General features: G+C 40.5%; 1 protein-coding gene across 1 annotated transcript in view; it reads left to right on the top strand.

Annotated features, from left to right (window-relative positions):
- The window catches only part of PLCH2 (phospholipase C eta 2), an 891,775-nt gene that overhangs the window by 130,553 nt on the left and 736,484 nt on the right, over positions 1 to 24,738 (top strand). The window contains exon 2 of the mRNA XM_073585390.1: positions 4,560 to 5,063. Coding sequence (XP_073441491.1) covers positions 4,964 to 5,063 — 100 coding nt within the window. The 5' untranslated portion in view covers positions 4,560 to 4,963. The remainder of the gene's footprint in view (positions 1 to 4,559; positions 5,064 to 24,738) is intronic.

Raw genomic sequence — 24,738 nt, 5'->3', positions numbered from 1 at the left:
CCCAGTGCATGCTGAGATACTCAATTGAGACGTCATAAGGAGGCAGAGACTGCGGTCACCCTGAAACGAAGCATCATCAGTGACATCCATTTCAGGGGCTGGACTAGTCCTTACTATATTGAGCATGCATCGGTTGTGAATTCTGATCTATGCTCAGAAGGTTCTTGTCATTGCAGTATTCTTTTTAATGCACAGTGACAGCGCACTTCCTCCCTGACTCTGATGAGAACCGACAAGCTGGCAAAAGAGCACAGGGTCAGTGCACGTTGTAAGGTGTTTACCCTGTGAGGAGAGACCAGCACCGCCCCAGCAAGTGATGTCACTTTCGGAGGTGGGGCTGGTCTCTGCTTTTCCCACTTGCAATGCTGAGCTCTTTCCTTACAATGCACACTGATAGTGCACTCCCTTTCCAGTCCATGACACTTCTTAACAGAGCCAACGAAGGAGCGCACTGTCACTGTGCATTAAAAATAATATTGCAGTGACAAGAACCTACTGAGCATACATTGGAATTGACAACCAACGCATGCTCAAGAGAGCATGGACTAGCTCAACCCCTGAAATCGATGTCACTAAAGACACTTTGTTTCATGGTGGGAGTTCCCAAACTAAATGTTATTAAACAGCAAGAGAAGAAAAAAAATAAAATAAAACAATTAAATAGAGTAGAGAGGGAATTATAGGGATTTTTTAATTAAAGTATGTTAGAAAAGAGACTAGATTATGACATTAAATAGACATTTACGATTAAAATAAATGTTAGTTTTGGACCCTTTTACTACTTCCCCATTTCTCGTCATTTTTAAATTGTGATTTAGGTAATCAAATGTCATATTAAGTTGTATGAAGCATTGATAGATTTTGAGCACACATATACGGCAATGAAATGTTGCAAATGGCGCAAATTTTTGAGCGCAAACGTAATAACTGCATCCGCCACTGAGAATACTATGGAATTAATTAATATTTTAGGTCTCATTGAACTTTACGTTTTTGACAAGTTCATTTTGCACAGTTTCAACTTGTACTTGTGAAATATGCTGACATAAGTTTTTGCAGCCTAACATATAATTAACCATGGAGAAATAAAGGCCTTATAATTTAACAAGAACATTTTCTCTGCTGCTTTTGACTAAACCAATCATGTCCACAGCGAGGATGACGGGAGCGCTCCTCCTAAGCGCTTTCAATAAAATTTAATTGCATGTTATGTTCTTGCAGATATGTGCTGCATTTAGTCATAACTCTCAATAATATACTCACACAATTAAATTAATTTGGTCAGGAAAGGCGCAGACTTTTTTGCTTTGGAAGGTTAACTTCAATACATACTGAAGAACTATAGTAATAGAAAGTATGGAAATATGTTTTGTTTACACTTATTTCTACTATTTGTATTTGTATATTGCACCTCCGGTGGTGTGACTGATGGGAAGGATCTGTGGTTGGCTCTGATTGGGGAGGATGATGACTTTGGGTCTATACTGTACCACCTCACCTGCCTTTCATTGTTGCACAAGCAGAGGCAGATTGAGGATCAGTTGAAAATTTTCTGAGCCATATTTTTGTGGACAACATTCTGATAAGAAGTTGCATCAAGTGTTAGAATTTGACTAAAATTATCTATACACCGTTATTGAAAAAAAACATCAGCAGTTTTATTTTCTGGTACCATAATTATGCCATTGACACCCAATTAAACGCATCGTCTCCTGACAATACCCCTGCATTACTGCAAAATACCAATGACTGTCCGCTGTCTCTAACATCATGTCCTTCCTCTCTCTGAAATGGACTCCTTCCAAAACTGAACTCTTTGACTTTCCCACTTCTACTATCCTACCTAAACCCGGTATTACCATTTCATTGGTTGTTCTACCATAACTTCCAGGCAGCACGTCCTATGTCCTGGAGTTATATATGACTCAGATCTTTCCTTCACTCCTTATATCCAATCACTCACTCGCTCTTGTCACCTGCACTTCAAAAAAATCTCAAGAATTCGACCTCATCTTACCTTTGAAACTGCAAAAATGCTTACAGTCTCTCTGATTCATTCTCTTCTGGGCCAATGCAAATCTTTACTAATCAATATCGCTCTTACTCTAAGCTCTCCCCTTCCTCCTCCCCAATCAGTCCTGAGTAGTGATGAGCGAGTATACTCGTTACTCAAGATTTCCTGAGCATGCTGAGTATTTGGATGTGCCCGGACATTTAGTTTCTGTCACAGCAGCTGCATGATTTAGACAGCCTGAATGCATGTGGTGATTTCCTAACAAACAGGCAATCCCCACATGCATTCAGGCTGGCTAGCAGCCACAAATCATGCAGCTATGGCGACAGAAACTAAATATCCAAGCACATCCAAATACTTGGAGATCACGTGAGCATGCTCGGGAAATCTCGAGTAACGAGTATACTCGCTCATCACTAGTCCTGAGTGCAGCAACCAGGCCCATATTTATGTTCAGCTGCTACATTGATGCCTCCACTCTGTGCCAGATGTTGCACTATTTGCTCATCCACTACAAAATACACCATAAATATTTTATATTCACCTACATAGCTCTCCATAGAGTTTTACCACCCTATATCTCCTCCCTTATCTCTATCCACATAGCTCTTCATAGTGCTGTACCACCCTACATCTGCTCCCTTATCTATATCCACAGTTCTGCACCACCCAACCTCTCCATCCTTATTTGTCTACCATTCTACCCGCCCCCTCCGCAGTGCCGCATCACCCTACATCTCCTCCCTCATTTTTATCTAGCACTTTAGTCATCCTCTCCCTTCTGATAATCATCTCAAACTAACATCCTGCATAATCTAAACCTTCCACTCCCATCTCCAGGACTTATCTTATGCTGCACCAGTCATCTGGAATGCTCTACTCCAGACAATCCGGTTACTTCCTAGCATCCACAGTTTTAAACGTGCACTAAAAACACATCTCTTAAGACAAGTCTATGATATCACTTAAATTTCTCCATAGAAAATAGATTATTCTCTTTTTATGAAAACACATGTCAGACTGAACGTTCTTGTGTGGGGTTGTTGGGAGAGATGAGCACTTGGCAGTCAGCTATCATGTGTGTATTACAGTTTGGGATACACAGGCAAAATCTATTTCCTGAATTTTCTGTGTAGACATGAAGATAGAAAATCAGAAGAAAAAGAAGAAAACAATGTAATGTATGGCATTGGGTAGATGGTACAGTATTTTTCCTTTAGGAGACAGTTAAATTGCAAGTTCTGGAGCATTTAATGGAGCATTACTAATAAGACTCCATACTCAACTAGAGCCATTTACCGCTTCCAGACAGCTCATAGACTTTAAACGTCCAAGTGATTTGTGTTCTTCTCCGCAGTGATGTTCTAAAATGTCAATGCATAGTAGAACAGTTGCACATGATCGTGTAGCTGTGGGGGCCGGGAGCCGGCTGTCACACAACCAAGCTCACAATAGAGAAGGCAGAGATTGTTTATTGATTTCTCTGCCTTTTTCATAGCTAAACAAGCGCTGCATATACAGTATAAAGGAAACACTATTTGTAATTCATCCACCACCCAGTTGTCATGTGATCGATGGGTGTAAAAAGGGAGCTGGGCTTTGTGGGCCCTGGGAGACCCATTCAGCTCTACTATACAGCCAGGAGACTGAGTTTCCACTGTAACTGGGGCTAACATACCAGCCCCAGTTACAGGGGAAATCCAATTAAAAAAGAAGTATTAAATGTTGAAATGCCAAAAAAGAAGTTTTATAACCTTATGGTGTGCTGGTGTGCACAATATGGGAAATAAATATGGTAAATAAATAAAAAATAGGTAAAAAATTAATAAAAAAAAGTACTTCCAATCCAAATCAGTTACTAGCTCCCACTCCATTGAAAAAAAATTAACGTGTCCAATATATAAAAACAATTGTTACAAAAAGGGGAAGAAATTTTAAAATGTATTTTTAGTAGTCCTTTATGGTCTTGATTTTTTGTGTGAAAAACAGATACATATTTTCTTTATTTTGTCACTGATATCAATCAGCAAAAAAATAAAAAGGGGGAGTATGAAAAAACATATCAATTAAGTCCAACCTATCACAAAAACAGATGCAAAAATTATCAGAGAAAAAAAATTACATTTTTTAAAATCACACATATGAAATTAACATAGTATGTGCCTGGTCATGAACTGGGGTAAATGGCCTGAGCTTGAACTAGTTAATAAAAGTCAGTACCCCCTAAGGCAGTTGAAGATATGAGAAGAACCCATATTTGTCAACTTCCAAGGTGGGAGTCAGAAGCTGTCTGTAATCCTAAAGAGAAAGTTTGTATGGCTCTGTCCATTAAACTAAGGGATAAAGAATGGTTTTTGAGATTTTCTATGGAAGTGATGACAATACATTCTCTATCTATTTGCATATTTCTATTGTAAAAAGTTAATAAAATCCTGAAACAATGATATTTTGCAGATAATTTGTGGGTTATCTTCTTACAAATTTTTGCTGTTGTTTGTAGGATGATAATGAATTCCTAAAAAATAGTTTTTTTTTCTCCTGACAGGGTGAAGATATAGATCTGAGAGGGGGACAGACAGTAATTAGTATAGCCATAATCATCTGGAGACACTTCGTAAACCATTGTCATTACTGGGCATGATCCAGGCACACCTCTCTCCAAGCTCACACCTGATTATTTCTACTACAGTACATGTAGGTGGGATGATCACCGGTTCATCATGACTGCCTTTCACATGGGAATGTGAGAGAAGAAAAACATTCCAAGCACCTCATATCTGAACATCTTGGAGAAACAAAACACAGAGGACGGATCTGGTTTCTATAACTTTGGATTGTTAGTAAAAAAAAAAAAAGAAACTATTTGGAAACGGGCACAAACTTTTACTGGTGGACTATACAGAAGGATAATACTGGGGGATCTAAGCAGAATTTTCGAAAAGGTTCACCATGGCCGTACCATCTCCAAAAGTGAAGTCCAAGAAACAGTCGTCGATCAATGGAGATGACCCAAACTTTATCTTTCTAGCTGAAAATATTGTTGATGTGGGTAAGTAACCAACTTTTTTTCTGCAATTTGAAAACCATGAAATGTAGTTTTTATGGGTTTTATATTGTGGTGAGATGCATCAAAAAAGTATATGAAAAAGGAAAACTGATCTTGATAAAAATGCCAACCGAGTTCTTATGGTTTGCTCTGGGTAATGCCATGGCTTTGACTTATGATGCTCTTGTGTTTGTTATGTAAATAATTCTTAAGTACCGTATATATTGGGTGTTTTACAGCTGTATGGTCATGTTTGAGATGGGTGACATCACCACAACTGGTTTAGTGATGTCTCTAAAGAAGGCCAGCTCATTGGCCAGAATCAAAAGATTTGGCTTCAGGAAGAGGTTTATCGAAAGAGGATCTGTGAGCGTTCTCAGCTGGCAGACCCTAAGGCTTTGTACAGACAGGTGATGGCCACAGTCCCTATTAATGGCCTGGAATTGAGTATTGAAAAGTTAAGATTTTCTGAATTCTAGGATATGTTCATTCGAAATTAAAGATATGGTGAATTATAATCAGAATGTGCCATTTCATCATGTAACAGGTTTCAATAAACCCCCATTTTCTGTGTCTTTCAGGTATATATACAAAATATTAATATAATAAACGTTGTCTCCAAATTCAACACAAATGAACTTATAACCACGACTGCAACTTTAGAATTGTCCACCACCATCTTTATGGTGTCTTTCCTTATCACTTAGTAAAGCCTCTCTGGCTGTTGTGACCTGTTGCAAATGTGATACACAGCCAGACATCAGCTTTTGTCAACATTCCAGAGGACTTGGTCTCCTGGTCACTAATATTCTTGGTTTGTCCAGGCAGTGGCCCAAAAATGTAAGAGAAGAGTTTACTGTCTTGCACAAATAAGGAAAAGGATACAAAAAAATACAAACATATTGAATTTTCGTAGAGATACAGTGAGAAATATAGTTTTCAAAATTTTAACTTAAAGAAAATCTGTGAGCATCATTTTGTAATGTAAATAAAAACATGGCTGTAATGGCGCTGTAATACAGATTAAATTGGCATCTTTGGAGAAAAAAATCAGCTTTATTGTTGTTCTTTAATCTCTGTTTGAAGATTTCTGCTAATTAGATATCGGTGCACAGGGGCCAAACTGTGCACGGGGTCTTTTCCCTGTCTGTGAATCCTGGCCCCTCCACCTGCCTTTGGTCTGTGAATGACAGGTCACTGCTGAGATTTCAAACAGAGTAGGTCAATCATTCACAGGCCAGAGGGGCTGGGGAATCACAGAAAGGGACATGAAGACCAAGTGCACAGTCGAGCCCCAATTCTAAGACTGGCTAACAGCAGAAGAAAATTTGTGTCCAGTTTTCTCAAAGTTAAACATTACAAATAAGCCTCAGGTTCCATAATTTTGTTCTATTGAGTAATGAAAGAAAACATAAAATTTTAACTATACAGCAGGGATATGTTTGGAGGATTAAAAATTTAGCATACGCTCAAAAGAACTCCCTGACTACAGTGAAGCATGGCGGTGGCTCACTATTGCCTAGAGGGAAGCATGTTGGTAGCTCAGTTGTTGCGTATAATGAATCCCGTCTATTGCTGGGGATGTTTGTGGGCTGCTTAGCTTCCTCTGACACTAGAAACCTGCTGTATGTGGTGTAGGCAAGATGGAATTTAAGTATCAGGCAATCCTTGAAGAAAATGTCATGCTTTATATGAGAAAACTGACGTTTCGGTGTCATTAGACCTTCCATCTGGACAATGACCCCAAGCAAGTACACCAATGGTTGCCTTCATTAGAAGACATGAAAGATTCTGAAGTGTCCAGATGCCTGAATTTAAGCTCATACAAAATCTTTGGTGGGATATGAAGAAGGCGCTTGCAGCACCCAAGAATAATAATGATCTGGAGGCCATTGCCCAGGAAGAATGGCCTCAGCTTCAACAGGAATGCTGCCAGCTGCTGGTGTCTGGCCATACATCATGTTTGTAGCAGAGGGGCTCCACTAAGTAGTAAAGACTCATCATGAAAGAAGTAAATAATTCTGAGCCTGTGGTAGTCAGTAAAGTGACATTCTGTGCTGAATTTGGAGAAACCACTTGTTATGTTACTTATGTTGAACTTTTTACATTGTTCTTGTTTGATTTACTGAAAACAGCAGAAAGTCTGTAAATTTGCTTTCAAATCTAATTTACAAAGGAGGATGAATAATTTTGATAGCAATATATACCGTATATATAATTATTGTAACACAGAAGTAAATCTGGCTCTGTCTCTCGCATAACTCTGCTGTGGTCATCTTCAGTGTATGGTTGTAAACTTGAAGCTAAATTGGGTTAAACTGTATTTAATAGGACGTTTCAAGCTTCGATGAGCATTAAGTGGCGCTTTCTCTTGTTCATTGCAAAATATATTAATTCTGGGTGACTGCAGCAGTCGAATGAGTATGCATGAATTTGTAATTGAAAATTTCAGCCAAGTAGTCAAGAATCCAAACAATGGCTTGAAAACTCAATAGAAGTGTAATATGCTTCATGCACAAAAGTAATTACCTGCTTTATATATGTAAAGTGGGTTCTGCGATACATATATAGTAAAGACCTGAGAATTTAGATCTAAAATGACACTGAGCAAAACAAGTGTCAATGCTGAATTGGCAGAAAATCACTTGACTACTTCGTGGTGTCTGGAAACTGGTGGAAAAGCCTGGGAAACACCATCTTTCCCACAGCCATGGTCTGGGGCAAGAGGGCAATTTCCTTTCTTTGCGAAACGTCTATTAGTGGGAAATGTCTGATCTCTGAAGCCGTTTCCGATGGTTTGACAGCTTTTATAATTCGGCAATTTATTTGACCTCATACCCACATAACACCCAGATCATTGTTTTTGTCTTTGCTGATTTAATGAAACTACATAAGGGATCTGATTGGCTACTGGGACTTAATTGCCCCAGTTTTTCACTGTAGTAGTTTTTGAAAAATAATTGGCTTCACGTTAAAATTAAAGGCGTTGTCTTGGACTTTAACATTAATGGACCATACTTAGAATAAGTCATCAATGTTTGATCAATAGGTGTGTAACACTCTGCGCCCCCGCCGATTAGCTGTTCTCGGTGTTGGCCGGAATTGCTTAGTTATGGAGTTGCACAGCACAGCTCCGTCAACTGTTTAGTGGCCACGACGGAGTACTCCACATTCACCTCCTATTCAACTAAATATAGAGTGGATGTGTAGTTACCTGCCGCAGCCACCTCGTACAGTACCCATCAATGGAGCTACACTGTGCAGTTCCGCTCTGTAACTGAGTAGTTCCAGCCACCGCCAACATCAGGAACAGCTGATCGTTGGAGGTTCTGAATGTCCCACTCCCACTGATAAGACACTGATAACCTATCCTAAGGATAAGCCATCAATGTTAAAGTCCCAGTTAACCTCTGGGAAAAATCCTCTGTAGAAGTATGAAAAATTTTTTTCTACTGACTGTAAAAATCTTGATAATTATATCTGTACCTTGTTCCAAATTTGTATTCATTTCAATTGTTTTGCAATAGAATTAGGAATGACGAGTTTTGGTTGCCTCATGCTGTATCTTCGTATAGAAGTCAATATCTGAAACTCATTATGTAACGTTTGGGCGGGATGGTCAATTTTGAAAGTCTTCGACGTATATATAACACTTTTCATATGCAGCCTTGAAAATTCATTTTTTTGTGCCTTCAGCTCCTATTCAGATCTACGTGTTTCCATATTTTCTAAATTTCATAGTTTTATGGTTGGAAGAAGACACAAGACCTATATCCTAATATGTTGATCTAGAGGAAGGCATATCCTCACAAGGCAGAAGCTTATTGCCTCACATTAGGGAAAAAGTTTCTTTCCGAACTCCTCGTATGACAATCAGATTTGTTCCCTGGATCAATGTCCCATCACAGAATCTCATGCCCATAACCTGTAATATTATATTTTTCAAGAAAGACATCCAGGCCCTCCTTGTACTTGCATAGTGGGTTGCAAATAAACCCTACATCATCTGATGCTGATATTCCTTTCTAACCCTCCATTACTTCTCACTAACCTCCAAAATTGAAGGAGATGTCCGATTAAAACAAGTTTTCACTTATCCGCAGTGATAACTTTCTGATCGATGGAGGTCCAACCGCTGGGACCTGCATAAATCGGTGGAAAGTGGAAGTTTTATTTCTGATGGTGAACTTTTATCCCTGTTGCAAGTTGTCACAGCTGGTCAAATGCCCGACCGCCTCTCCATTCATTTCCCACGGTGCTGCCAGAAAAAGCTGAGCACAGCACTCAGAGAATGAATGGAGCACAGGTAGCATGTGTGCATTGCCGCTCTATCCTTACAGAGATAAAAATTCCCTGTTCTGCCAGAACAGAGATCAGACCCCAACCGATCAAGGTAATAACTTGTTTTAATGCAAGCAAGAAATAGATGACAAATATAAAGAAGATTGACTGTCACATCATAATTCCTAGTATGTAACTATTGTAGTGATCCTTACTTTCTGGCAGCGTAACACACAGACACACACACACACAATGTCCATATGGCAAACAGGAAGGTTTATTACAGTTCATAAACCTCCAGCAAATGAACACAAAACAGTATTCTCTGCAGCATAAAAGTTGGTAAAGAAACAAAACAGTCCATAAAGTAGTACAGTGTCCAGTAATGCGAGCTCATCTATATAAACTACAGTCCACACTTTTCTGTTTTGCCTGAGACTGAACTACAATACAGGTCTTTCCACCTCTCACACACAGACACTGAGTGAGGCAACTGAACTGTCTTAAATAGGCCATTCCAAAGCCTGGAACTGGAGGTATGGGAACGGCCAGTCCCACCCAGCTATTCTGGCCATTCCTAAAACCCGGACCCCAAATCTGGGCCCATTAAATATAACCTCTCAGCACTAAACGTGCTGCAGCCTGCTTCTCTGGGTCACTGCTGCTAGCCACTTCGGTGACACATATCTCCCATTCTGGACCTGTTCAGCTGTAACCGTACACCATTGAAACACATAGGTATACATAGGAGGTACGAACACAAAACGGTAGATAAGTTTTTATCCAGATTCTCTGAAAAGTTGCTTCATTTTTTATTTTATGCATTGTAGCAATACTATTGTTTGACTTTTAATATGTAAATACATGGCAGTCAATATCTAGTTGTAAACTATAGGTGTATAGTCACTGTAGTCCTAAACTCCAGCTCATTCATCACCTATACAGATCTACATATGCTCGGCTCTAGTGAAGTCTCAGGCTCTGTTCACTTCTGTTTTGATTCACGTCATTGCTTTTTTACACTTTGTTCATTAAACACAATGCAAATAAGATTAAAAGATCATTATTATAATCAAAACTGAATAGGACAGATAAATACTTCCACGACAAAAGTCGTGTATAATAACATTAGTAATTCATATCCCCGTCCCCACTTCACAGCTTTTCTTTTTTACTCAGTCATACAGTGATGCAGACTTTTTGCTTTTCAATTAACCTGACAGAGGATTTAATTGCAGAGGTGATGTTATCGCGCTCATTACTATGCGGGATTAGTTAGTGTCAGATGAATCTACCACTTCTTGTCATTCGTAATATTCAACCATTTATTCACACATGATTTCTATGTGCCTTCAAGCTTTGGGTTTTGTGCGTCATCTGAATAAAAAAGAAAACAGAAGATTCTATGCGTTTCCCATATTTGATCATATGGGGCTGGTTGGTTAATGTTTTGGAGCTGGAAGGAGCATATGGCTGTCACCTAATATTCTAATGTTTCAGCAAGTCTGAAATAAGAAAAACATCCTGAATCTACAGGATTTGGGAGTGGGGCAGTGTTGTCTATATATCCTCAGCTTATGAGATAATATGTGCATCATTTTTTATTTTAATATCATAGACCAGGGGTGGTGAACCTTAGACCCACGGGCCATTTATGGCTTTCGATGACCTTTTATCCAGTCCTTGGGTAGATTCCTGGGGACTACAGTGCTTGGGCCGGCAGTTGTATTATGACGGCCTCCGGCAGCTGTGTTATGCCGGCCCATTAATTTCTTCTTGCTCTGGGAACACACGCATGCAGTGTTCTCTACTGAACGCTGAGGCGCATGAAATGAAATATTACGTCCTGACATCAGTGCCAGCATCAGGTCGTACTTTGTGGGCGGAGATAATGTGCAATTTGTACGGCCCCAAGGATGATATAAATGTCCAAATGGCCCTTGGCCGAAAAAGATTAACCAACCCTGTTTTAGACCATGGAAGTGCAGGTGTAAACTAACAGTCAATCCCTTCTGCAGTATTGGTCGCCAAAATCAACCCTACTTCAGTTATTTATAGAGAATTCCCTCGCTAGTAAATATCAATTCTTAAAGATATTCTAGACTTCATAAATTATCCACAGCTGGGACCCCTTCCATTCACCAGATTAGGGACTTGTCGCCTTGTTCTCCCATGGCTCTCTTCTGGTCAGACCGGTGACTTTGGAGCTAATAGGTCATGCACCCTTAGGCTATGTACACACGTTGCCTTTTTGCAGCGTTTTTTTTTTCAATGCAAATTAAAAGCTGCTTCATACAGTACCAACAAAAGCTGTGAGATTTTGGAAATCTCATGCCCCCAATTGTTTCTTTCTTTTCATGACTGAATCGGAAAATGTCTGCGTTTATGAATATTGCAGTATGTCACTTCTTTCAGCGTTTTTGCAGCGTTTTTTCACCCATAGAAAGTAATAAGTAAGGGCCAAAACCGCAGCAGGAATATCAGAAAAAAGTATGTTTTGGCTGCAGCTTTTGTACTGCCAAAAAAGTATGTTTTGGCTGCAGAAAAAAAGTCAGCAAGAAAGTAACATGTGAACATAGCCTTAAAGTTTATAGCACTAATAAGCGCAATGTTGCATTTGGCTGTCTTTGTCAGTACAACAGATTTAACACTCTCCATACACATTTAATGAAAGTCTGACAATTTTAGGCTGGACTGGCCAACCATATAATGTGCATGGCCTCCCAACTATCTCTAGGGGACAGAAGGATCAGACCATTGGAATTTCAATGCCGATCCAATTGTTTTCACAGGAGATAAGCCACTGGCAATGGATATTTTACTCTCTCCCTTGAATGCTCAGCCTAATGCACATATGTATAGGAGAGGCCAAAGAGACAACTGTCACCCTATACCACAAGATCTGATCCTTGAATGAGTTTTTAATCATGACCAGTATCACACTGGAGTGCCAGCGGCCTACCAGTAACATCAACTCCACTCGAACTCCTACATGCAAGTATGACTTTATCCTCATTCACTATTTCTTTAGCAAAAAAATTGGTTGATTGTTGAATAAAAATGATGCTGTACATAGCGAATCAAGTGTATCATGCCAAGAACTATTCATATAAGGGGGGCCCACCAGAGGATTCCCCTGTTCCTCTGTGTGCCAGTCCGAGCCTGATCATGATTTAGAACATTCTTCCAAACCCGAGTATCCTCTAAAGGAAATGGACGATGTGTCAAAGTGTTAATCCTTGGGATATTTAGTACATAACTTAGGCTCCTTGCTTTTTGTACACAGCTTTCTTGATATCAACACTTACATCATGACGGATATTCAGGTAGTGAGCTCTCAGCAATGATGTGTGTAAGGAGTGTGCACAAGATGAGTAATCAATGTAGTGTGAAGAGCAGCAACAATGGAGGAGATGACAGGGAGCCGGGCTCTGCAGAGACTTGCCCGCACACAAGTGCAATGTACCTTAGGATTTTATAACAGTGGCAGCTGATTTGCTTTTTGCTAGGCTTCTTTTCCCACCCAGGCTGCTCAATTAGCCAGGCAATTCCGGAGACAAGTCATTTCAGTGCATTTTTTTGCTTGAATACTTTTCAGCTCACATTACTATGATTTAGGAATTACTTTTTGGAGCAGATTTGCTATAGTTGTCTCTTTAAGTTTGCTAATTCTGAGCCGAAGTGTTCTTAATTTTGAGAGATTTATTTATTTGGTGCATTCCAGTATTCAAAATTTTTTGTAATTGCAGCAAACTCTGCCATTACTTTTCACTATAATAATAGAGCAGATTTTCTTTTTCTGTCTAATAGGCAGTGTAAGGCTGTGTGCCCACGTTGCGTTTTTTAAGCATTTCCGCAGCGCTTTTAGACAAGCGTTTCTGCTGCGGAAATGCTTAAGAAAAGCATCTAATGTAATAGAATGGAAAACGCACATGTTGTGCTAATGGTGCGTTTTTTTTCCGCTGTGGAAACGCTTAGTGGCAAAAAACGCAGCATGTCCCTTAATTGTGCGGAATAGCATGCAATTCCGCATACATACACTGTAATTGCAAAAACGCATAGGAAAACGCTTGTCAATACGCTTGACAATCGAGTCAAAAACGCATGTCAAAAAGCGCATGCGTTTTCCCTGGCAAGGGCATGTGTTTCTGCTCAGGAAAAAAACACTACGTGGGCACATAGCCTAAATGTAGACTTGTCAGTCTGACATTTGTCTAACCACTTTTTTTGTAGTTTGGACATCCTAATGAGACTATCACCAGCATGAAATACCAGCAGGGGGAAAGTATATAAAGCAGCACCCAAAAGGTTATAGGGAAGACAAATGAGTAAATGGAAAGACCTGTTACCCTATAAAGATTGAAGCAAGGATAACAGAAACTAAACATCGAGAGTAAAGGTGTATCTGCTGTGGCTCAGCAGATAGAGAAGCCAACCACAAAGGGTTTGAATCCAGAAGCATGGCACTAGGCTAATAATAGACATCCATCTGTAAAATTGAATGGTCTGTGTAGGATCCAATTGTTTTCTCACACCCATAAAGTTGAATGTGTGAGTCTCATCCGAGACTTGGATGACAGTAGTGCACTCTGCGATTGTTTTCTCATGGACAGTCGGATCGAGAAAAAAAATCATTCATCTGAACAGTCCAATTGAATAACATAGATCAGTGTGCTGTCCCATTAAAATGGAAAATAAAATGCCCGATTTATACAGTCATCTGTATGAGCCCTTAAGTCAACTCTTTCCATCTAAGATACAGCCAATTTCCGTTATGACAGATCCCTTCTTGAACATGGAAAAAAGTGTCCAAAACATTTTGGCTGAAATCAGCCAATATATTTAGACAGTGTAAACTTATACAGGACCTCCTAGAAGTTTGCCATTTTTTTCTTTAGTGGTTCATGCTGGATTATAAATTGGACACCTTTGTGCAACTATATACCACCTCCCTTTTGGTTTTCTCACTTTGTGCCACTTTTCCTAACCTCAGTTGGGTGGCTATTTTTGCATTTTAAGTGACACATTTTACCTCTAACTCATTATCTTTTTTAGGAAACTGAACCACAAAAATGTTGAAATCCCCAATCTAAAGAATTGGCATGTTTTAAGTCAACAAGCAATACTATAACACATCTGACCCAATAAGTGTAAAACATGGTCCAATGTTTAAGACTTGTCCACTACGGAAACTGGAAAACAAAAGTGTCACAGAAAATCGTTATTTATTTATAAAAACATGAATAAATATGTTTAATGAAATTGGCTAAAAATTGGGCACAAAATTCAACCCCGATCAAGTACAACGGTAATAGTAAATCTGTCCCATTATAAGGGTAAATAGAGTTCCACATTTATTTGTTTTGTGACGTTCAAAATAATGCTGAGGTTTCATTACCTTCATCTTCCATAATGAGGGGCCTTGGGAGTTTAGCAGACCATTTTGACTTTGCTTGTAGGTTTCTGCAAGTTGTACGGTAATTCCTTCCTGATCTTACAAGGGCAGCTGATTAATTTCCCTGAATAAATTACACATTCCATTTATTAATTCTGACCTTCAATACCATTAGTGATTTGTCCTTGTTTTTGCACTGTACTGCTCTTACTGTAAAGAATGCTTTCCTTTATCATTTAGAGCAATACTAAATACAAGTTAGTCGCTGTAACCCTCTAGTAACATCAAGAGCGTGCATTTCAGGTAGAAACCAAGCGTCTTCTATTCGTAGAAACCCCCAGGAACCTTCAACACTATTAGTGATTTGTCCTTGTTTTTGCACTGTACTGCGTTTACTGTAAAGAATGCGTTCTGTATCATTTAGAGCAATGCTAAATGCTAGTTAACCTTAGCTGTAACCATCTTGTAACACCAAGAGCGTGCATTTTTGGAATAATCTGATCATCTACTCATAGAAACTCCCAAAATCCTCAACACTTGAATGCCTTAATATGATAATTGTGTAAATTCCTTTACTGACTTTCCTGCCCTGAGCCAGAGGTTACACTGTAGAAAAAGTTATCAATTACTTGAAACAACATGTACAGACAATGACGTCAATTTACAAGAGCAAGCAGATTGATGAAAGCACTAAAAAATTGGCTAAGTCACTAACGTTATGGGCCACTGAAAGCGTAGGCAGTCAACTTCACTCACCGGCAAATATTTGTGACAGCCCTCATTTATGAGAAGGCTGTGAATTTGTGTCTTTGAGCTCATTCAGACCACCCATGATCCAATCCTAGCCAATGTCTTAGTGCAAATGGTCATTTTTCCTCAAGGACCGATGGTTTAGTTTCCTATGTAATCATTCGTTTTTTTAGCTCACCCATTGAAATCTATTGGCAAGTCTCATCTGGAAAGCGCATGAGACTCTAGCGTATGCTGCAATATTTTTTCCACCTCAGTCTGTGCAGAAAAAGATTCATGGGAACTAGCACCCTGATGTCTGTGTGCGGTCTTGTTCTTCATACGGACAGCACGCGGGTCGAAAATACGCTGAAACGGACAAAGCTTTAGAATTACAAATGTAACAAGTTCACATTTGTATATTTTTCATGAACAGAACATAGGCTAGGGTGCTGTTCACACTATAATTTTATTTGTGTGGTCAATTGTCTACAAGAAAAAATGGAGACATGTTGGATTTTGATGTGAGTCGTGGATCAAAGTCACAAACTTCTGACTAGGGGCCAGGAATAACTCAGACAGTCCCTTCTATTGCTGCCTTGCCCATTGGCCAATGCAAAGTGACTGTTCAGTAGCTCTATTTTATTCCTGAGAATTGTACCTCTGGACAGTCCAGAAGCTGTGAGGTTGATCCTGTTAGTTTGGGTTTCCTCCTGCTGTCAGCACTAGGTGGGGCAGCTCACTTTATAAACCCCCACTGCCAGTCAATGTTTAGGCTACCTGGTTTTACCTGTGTGCTGGGCATTTGTTTCATCCTGAGTTATCCTAGTCCCTGACCTTAGCAATTTTACTGACATTTCTCCTCCCTATCTATTTTGTTCCTCCCATACCTCCTGGTTCTGACCCGGCTACCTGACTATCCTTTTTGCCATCTTGCACCACCAAACAGCAGCTGACTCTGTGGCACCAGCTCAGGGACCCCTGTGAAAGTCCATATCCCTGTACAGGGTTTAAAGGGTGAAGACCAGGGAAACCCTTGGGTTCAGGAAAATGGAGTAGCAGCACCAAACCTGTCATGGTAGCCATTGTGGAGCTGCCAGGTAACCACAACCTGTTGGCGTGACATTGTCTGTTTTTCACTAACTTCTAGAAATTTGAGAATCCTCTATTAGTTTTTTATATGGGAAAAAACTGATGAAACTTTATTGGTAAAAACTGACCAAACTCTGCTGATAATCTGACCCAGAAACACTGATGGAAATCGGCAAAAATGTCTGAATGGAGTCAGATGTAGCAGCGCCTCTTGTTTCTGCATCAGGTATTAAAAGGAGCTTCTACACGCTCTTGGAGTAATTGCCAAGAAAAACATCCGATGCATGTGACACACACATTACTTGACCTACCGGTTGTTCAACAGGTGCCGCGCCAACCGTCCCATCCAGCCGGCAGCAGCATCTCTCAAAGCCCAATGCGACGGAAATGAGAAACACTAAATAGTCTCTTTAAATGCAAAAAAACCCACGACCTGGCATTAGCAAAACACTCACATGTGGACACAGTCTAATTAGGATGTTGGTTATGGCACACCCAAGTAGGGACTGTTAGGGGCACAAGAAAAGTCCCATTTGTAGGGTAGAATGATAAACGCCTGTTTTTACAGAAGCTGTCAATCAAATTAAAATGCTGAAATGTTCGTAAAGGCCTTTCATGATTGACTGAAAATAAAAATGTTTTTGATACAAGATGACAAAAAAAAGAAGTTTTGTTCTTGTGTTGCTGAGGTTGCACATCAGCCAATAACTGGGGGATTGTTCTCACATAATTTATGCAGCAGCAGAACAAAGCCCTGTCCCTAAGGCAGGCGGCATGTGACTCAGGACAATGGCACGGCTTTTATAATTATGTAGCTTGGAAATATTTGTTTTTCATTACATCTCTTTACCAATATCTATGCAAGCAGTTAAGGGTCTGGAGAATTACACAACTTCATTTTATATGTTATTAGTTACCTTTAGTTAATAAAATCTGCAATTTACATTCCTTCGTTCACTTTCAGACTCCCTGATATGCATTTTGCAGCTTGAACCATATTACTGTTTTCTCATTTGAGAGTGTCCCTCCGAGTAATACAGGTTGAATTTGAGCCTTGTGGTGCATACAGGTGCTGAGGATCATTGGTAGCTAATATATCAGCACAGCTTCTATCCTGCACTTATTTCCTCTTCATTTGCTTTCTTCTGTTTCTATAACCTGTTTTTTCATCCCCCCACCCCGCTGTCCAAACTGTGGTTATCTGTACAACCTCCTTCCTGCTGCTATATCTAACACTGAGAGAAGGGATAGGGAAACAGAGAGAGCCATCAGAACCAGGATGGATTTGTAACATTTTTGGAAAATCACTCAGCTAGAGACACTGCAAGTGGAAGAATATCTTTTTAATTAGGACTATTTAAAAAGTTGAATAACTTGGCATTCATGGAGCAATTAAACAATAATACAAAAAAAGTAGTGTGAATTTGTAGAATCTTTATTCCTTCCTTGTTGTGATGATGTCACGTCAGATCTGTCCAGTGATACAGGTGATCCTAGGTTCAGTGATGGAAAATTCAGGTTTAGGAAAATAAAGAGATAAATTGTACAGCAATTAAAGGCCTTTTAACATGAGCTGATTATTGACTCAGAAAGCATTTATAATAGCATTGGTTCATAGCAATTTGGCTTGTGTAAATATGGCAGCGTTCAGTCTATGACTGAGGAAACTGCTTACTAGATAGGAAATGTCACTTGCTCAGATTTCTTGAGTTAAATATCCTGTGAAAAATCCCCTGAGCTCACTTGATTCTGTCACACTTTTCCGTTTTATGCTGCAACACTCCATTGCTGAGATATTCACATTTGTCACTTTTGAAGAGCAATATGTGAAATCTCTGCTTGGTGTTTCTTCACAGACTTCTCTGGGGGCATGTGCTTTTACCCCTATCCCTCCAAGTGACAAGTCTTTTTTAAGCAGTTGATCACTTCTTTTACATGGTCTAAAAGATAATCCTTATTGGTAGCAGAGCTCACCGTGAAAATTGAAAAAAAAAAAGGGTTATGAATAATCATTTTACAGGGAATCTATCAGCAGGATTTCACTCCCTGTTATATGTGCATGTAGTTCTTACAAAGACAAGTCAAGCAATGCCTTTATATAGCCTGTCATTTCCTTCATTACTGAGAAATCAGCAATACATTGACATACAAATGAGGCTGAAGAGCTATGGCAGATCTGAAGCCTCCGTCACTCCAGCTCTATTCTCAGCCAACAGCCTCCTCCTACTTCTTGACTGATGGCTCCTTTGCCTGAAGTGACACAGCAGAGAGGCTTTCAGTCAAGTAGAAAGAGGTGGAGCTGGATGGGGAAAAGAGCCGGAATGACAGAGGCTTCAGATCTACCATACATCTGCCTTATTTGCATATCAATTCAAACACAGATTTCTCAGTAATGGAGGAATGGACAGTCCATGCAGCGGTATTGCTGGACTTGTCTTTAAAAGTTCTATATGCACATATAAATAGTTTGTGGTGTTAAAGTCTGCTGACAGATCCCTTTAATGCCTTCAACCCCAATATTAGCCATATGAAAGGGCTTTTTAATGAGCACTAATCGTCCTGGTATTATCTCTGACTGGCTCTTGATAATATCAGCAATCGGCCCGTGTAAACCGGAAACTGAATGAAATAAAAAAATGAACTTTGCAATTACAAAAAGACTAATTAGACTAAGTAAAGGAGCTGTCACAAAATCCTGTACAATAATCTCTGAAAATCTTCCATTTTAGACTCTCAGTACCCATAGTAACCACTAGAGGGCAGCGCTGTACTGCAGTGCCCGTTCCCTCCAGTACAAGACTGGCACACCTCCAGGTAATAATTCTGAGACAGAAGCAAGTAAATGTCTAATACGTTTTCATCAACACACTATAATAATTCAGTCATTTAATATGAAGGAAACTTATTATCTTCCCCTACAAACAAGTGTAATGTGCTTCATATATCACATTAATGTCCTAAATGCCTGCTACTGTGGAGAAAAATGTCCTTCCTGATACTTCTAAACAAGTGAAGCTAATGTGCTGTGCATGATGTCATATCATCAAGGACAGGAGGAGATTCAGCAAATGCAACTTCTTTTCAAAGTTGTCTTTATCCTAACTTGCACATTGGCTATCCATGTTGTTAATTAATTGTTGTTAGTTAATAGGGGTAAACCCTGTTGTCATGTTACCTTTAATACTAAAGGGAACCTGACAACAGGGTTTACCCCTATTAACTAATTAAAGTGCTGCATTTGTCATTTCTAGCAACCTCAATGCTTAGGGAAAGTTGCCAGCTTAATTGTAAAATCAAATTAGTCAGACAGGCGTGCACTTAGTGCAAGTCAGTCCAGCCAGCCGATATCACTCCAAGACCTGGTTTAATTTTCTCTAGTGCTCCTCTGCCTCCTGCTTGCTTCCTAAAACACACAAATGCCCACCATCATGACTTCAGGCCATTTGCCTATGTGCCACTATCCTAACGTCAAACTCTGTGCCTAACCCGAAGTCTTACAAGCCAAGCGCTTCCCCCTGCGATGTGACTGCAGACATGACACAGTGCTGAGCCAAGAGGTAGTAGCGCATAGGCAGAAGTTTGCTGTATATGCCACTATCTCCCAGCTCAGCCATGGAACACAGCACCGCTGCACATTTGAAGTCAGATCTCACAGCGAAGGGTCTGCAAAGTGTCACACCAGGGTAGTGGTACTTAGGCATATCGCTGCGCATGCCAGAAGTAACGGTGCCCTCCGGGCATTTTGGTGCTTAAGGAAGCAAGGAGAAGGCGGAGGGGCACTACAGAAACTATAACCATTCCTCTATGGGTGTAATATTGGCTGGCTGGACTGCTCAGCACTTGGCGCACACTTCTACATCTAGTCATACTAATTAGAGAGTATATGGCACCACAAATGCAGATTTTACGATTTTGCTGGCAACTTCCCCTCTACATCAGGGTTGCTAGAAATCACCATATAATGACAAATACAGCACCGTAATTAGTTAATAGGGGTAAACCCTGTTGTCACTTTTCTTTTAATAATGGTAGGCTGTGTGCCCACGTTGCATTTTTTTAAGCGTTTTTGATGCCTTTTTCGGGGTCAAACCGCATCAAAAATGCTTAAAAGATGCATCCCATTCATTTTAATGCATTTTGGCCTTTTTGTGCCAATGGATGCTCTCTTTACCGCTAAAGAAGCGCTTGTTCATTAATTTCCGCTTAGGTCCATGTTTTTGGCTATTTCCTATAGTCCAAATGATGCGCGGAAAAAACGCTTCAAAAACGCGCAGTTTTGCACAAAAAACGCGCAAAAAACGTGCAAAAAACGCCCGTTTTCTGGGAAGGAGACCCGTTTCCTGAGCGTTTACAAACGCTAACGTGGGCACATAGCCTGACATGGACACATAATGTGCAAGTTAGAGACAATTATGCAAAGAAGGTGCATTAGAATACGTGCTACCACAATATTAAAGCGTTTATTTTACAACTATGCTAACAATTTTTCCTTAACATTGGGGTTGCTGGAAATCAGCATGTAATGACAAAATCACCGCCTTAATTAGTTAATAGGGGTAAATCCTGTATCCTTTAATCATGTTCCCCTTTAAAGTTGTTTTCTCCTTCATTGATATTGATGACTTATTCTGGAAATAGGTAAAAAATATCAGATCAGCTGGGGTCCGAAATCCAGAACCCCCCATCAATAAGTAATTATTAGTTTACAGCGGTGACCAGGTGTAAACAGTGTAAGGAGCAAAAACATCTTGGCTTTATCACACTGTTTAGTGGCTGCTCCTAGGTACTGCTGATTAGCTCCAATTCATTTGCATAGGAGATGATCTGATAAGGATAGGTTATCAATATGTCTCTACTGAACAGAACTTAAGGGCATGTCACACTAAGAGATATCGCTCGCAATATCGCTATAACTAGTGACGTTATAGCGATATTGCTAGCGATATCTCTGTGTCTGATACTTACCTACGACCGGCTCCCCCGCTGGTTATCGCTGATCGCGCGAGAACGTTCAGGACTGTTTCTCGTCATCAGCTTCCTGTGGCGGTTCCTGCTGTGAGGACGAGCGACGCGTGGAGCCGGGCGGGAGGACGCAGGATCGCCTGGTGTGACAGGTAAGTAGCGATCCCCGTCACCAGCGATGTCGCTGGTGAGATCTGCCTATGTGACAGCTCACTAGCGACCACTTAGCGATGTACCAGCGATCCTGACCGCGTCATATCGCTGGTCGGGATCGCTGGTACATCGCTAAGTGTGACAGTACCTTATGGTCACCATGGCTTTCTGTGCTGATCTACATTTAGATAATTACTTATTTACAAAAGCCCATAATGATCAATGGGATCGATCTGCTCCAGTTTACATCAGTTATACAATGGATCCGTTTTGGTAAAATGGGACAGAATCGGCACACACAGGTGTGACCATAGCCTTACAGAGGAAAGGCACAACACAGAAAGCGATGGCCAAGGTACTTTTTTACTTGACTTCAGAGTTGGACTGGCCCACCAGAGAACCGGAGAATCCTCCAGTGGGCCCTGGCTTCTTCAGGTGGGTTCACAGTGCAAACCTTGAGTGGGGGAGAAAGGTGGGCCCTCAGAATCAAATCCTCTGGTGGGCCCAATGATCTTCAGTCTGACACTGCTTGACTTTATTTAAAAATCAGTGTGATGTCACAAGAAGATGTTGCGCTGAGTAATACAATACATTATCTTGCCCAAAGAACAACATTCTCTGACGATTGGGTAAAATATTCCTCATTGTGTTAAGTAACGAACTTAGGTGCCAAAAATGCAAAAATATGCTACAGCCTTGTGTTCTTTTTGGCCACGTCCTCTTCATTACACATTCTGTAGTATCATTTTCTCTATTGTCCTTAGAAAGAGGGATTCATTACCGTCCTTGAATAGGTCTGGACAGATTATCCTGGTTGAGTTTCTCATTAGTGACCTGGTAGAAGTGAAATTCTTCTGGTTCTTGTCTTCGAGGTGGCCTTTGATAAAGAGCCAAGCAGATGAACATTGTAGTGCCATTTGTGACACAGGACAATTGCCACTTCTGAAAATTAAGTGTTGATAACAGAATGGTATAAGCTCTATGCTCAGAGTCATGCCTTTTGACTCTTGTCAGTACTGGGATAGGATCACATGATCGATTTCTCCACATCTGAGAAAAACGTTCAGAATATTCTGATGGCACTTTGATCAGAGTTTGATTAGAGTGGCATCAACATTTTTGGATGTGGTGAAAATTTTTTTTTTCTCTATTCTGTTGATCTGTAAAAATCAGTCTGCATTCGGATGTCATCTGAGTGAGGTCATTTTTTTTCCATGGACCCTTAGACTTGCATTACTGATTTTGATTCGATGCTCAGCTCAAAATAGGACGTGTCTCTTATTTTTTCTGTGGACGTATCTGTCCAAGGAAAAAATGAGATGTGTGCCCAGCCTCATAGAATATCATAGGTACAAGTGCTATCCTTTGAAAACCACAATGCGCCATTTGTGGAGTGGCTGAGGGCTGATGTTGGTAGATGGGAGAGGGGAAATGTCATGATCCCAGTGCAGGTTTTTGAGCTGCACGTCAGGGGTTAATGTCTGGAGCTCAGTGCAGGTTTTGACCTGCACACCTGGGGTTAATGATTGTGGCCTCTCTTTGGTTCTGGGAGAGCTTCTTAAACCCCTGGGAAGCTTCAATCCCTGTCAGTTATACTTTTGCCTTTGGCTGAGTGTGGTGAACTCTGTGTGCCTGTTCGTTGTTATAGCTTGTTTATATAGTTCTGACCCGGTTCTGTTCCCCGTTGTGAGTTTGCCTGTTGATTCTGTACTGTGCTACCCTCTCTGTGTATGACTCGTTACCTGTGATCTGACTACTCTCTGCTCGCCCCTCTTGTACCTTGCAGCTATCTCTGTGTATGACTCATTGGCTACGTCCTGACTATCCTCCCTGTCTATGCCCCTTGGTAACTTTGTCTCGCAGTTACCCTGCTAGGAGTTCTCTTGCAGCTCGTAGCTCTCTGGAGTTTAGGCCACGCCCCCAGCAGTCATGTGCTTCAGGTCCTGCTGTTCTGAAGTAGGCACCTACTCGGCTGCTGCCCACTCCACAGGTATCTTTGAGCACAGTTCGCTTTACTCAGGACACGCGCACTGGCTCAGTGAGTAAGTTCAGTGAGGTGTTCCTGACAGGAAATATCCCTTTTCCCTTCCCGGGCTATTAATATCAACTGACAGCTGTCTGCCTAGCCTTTGCTGGTTATAATTTATTCTATTCTATTCTATTCTATTTCACTTTTTTTGGGGGGGTCCCCAGTAAATTAAGCAGTAAAGACTAAGCAAACAGCTGTGAACTATACTAGACTGGAAACCTTTTGGGATATTATACCCTTTCTCAGATTAGTAACATCAGCCCACAACCATGGGCTTTCCCTCTGCTGGTTATAAAAAATTATGCAAGAGCCCACCTCATTATTTTTATTCAATTTTACACATGATGTGCACAGAGATTGCTGAATACATTTCCTATCATTGTCTCTTGTTCGCGCTGATCAAAGGGAGACCAGGCAACAACGGTGAGGGCTGCCTTCAGTGCTTGGTATCAGCGCGAACTGTATTGCTTCTTCCCTGGTGCTGGTACGTGTCACACGGACAGCACACAGATGCCAAATAGATATGACACATGGGCAGCAAACAGATACACGGATGTCACATGAGTACATACGGATGGCACACGGACAAGGACCATGGATCTTGCCAGTACTATTTTTTTCCCGTAGAGGAATCACCAGGATGTGTGAAGGGGGCCTAAGGACTCCTTCACATTTCCTTATAATACTGGTGCTGGAAAAAATGGTACTGGTATCATCATTGTTTTGGATTAGTATGCCATCCATTTTTTTTTACAAATATGGCTTAAGAAAAATAAACTCTAAAGTTTCTCCCATATTTTGAAATATTAAACATGGACAGCATACAGATGCCATCTCTGTGCATAGACTTGTATTGATGCTTTTCATCCATGCTGCCAGAAAAAAAACAGACATGTCTCTGTGTGGTTTGCACAGACACATGTGAGCAGCCCCATGCAAACACACGGACATGTGTGCAGCCCCATAGACATGTGAAGGGGGCCTTATGGAGTGGCGGTGCACTAACTACATTTAGGTGCTGTCAGAGCTAATAAAAG

The sequence above is a fragment of the Dendrobates tinctorius genome, unplaced genomic scaffold, assembly GCF_039654945.1.
Source record: "Dendrobates tinctorius isolate UK_male_01 unplaced genomic scaffold, ASM3965494v1 ptg000086l, whole genome shotgun sequence".
In the NCBI taxonomy this organism is placed as follows: domain Eukaryota; kingdom Metazoa; phylum Chordata; class Amphibia; order Anura; family Dendrobatidae; genus Dendrobates; species Dendrobates tinctorius.
Note: the sequence above shows the minus strand (reverse complement) of the source record. Positions and strands in the feature narration are given on the sequence as shown.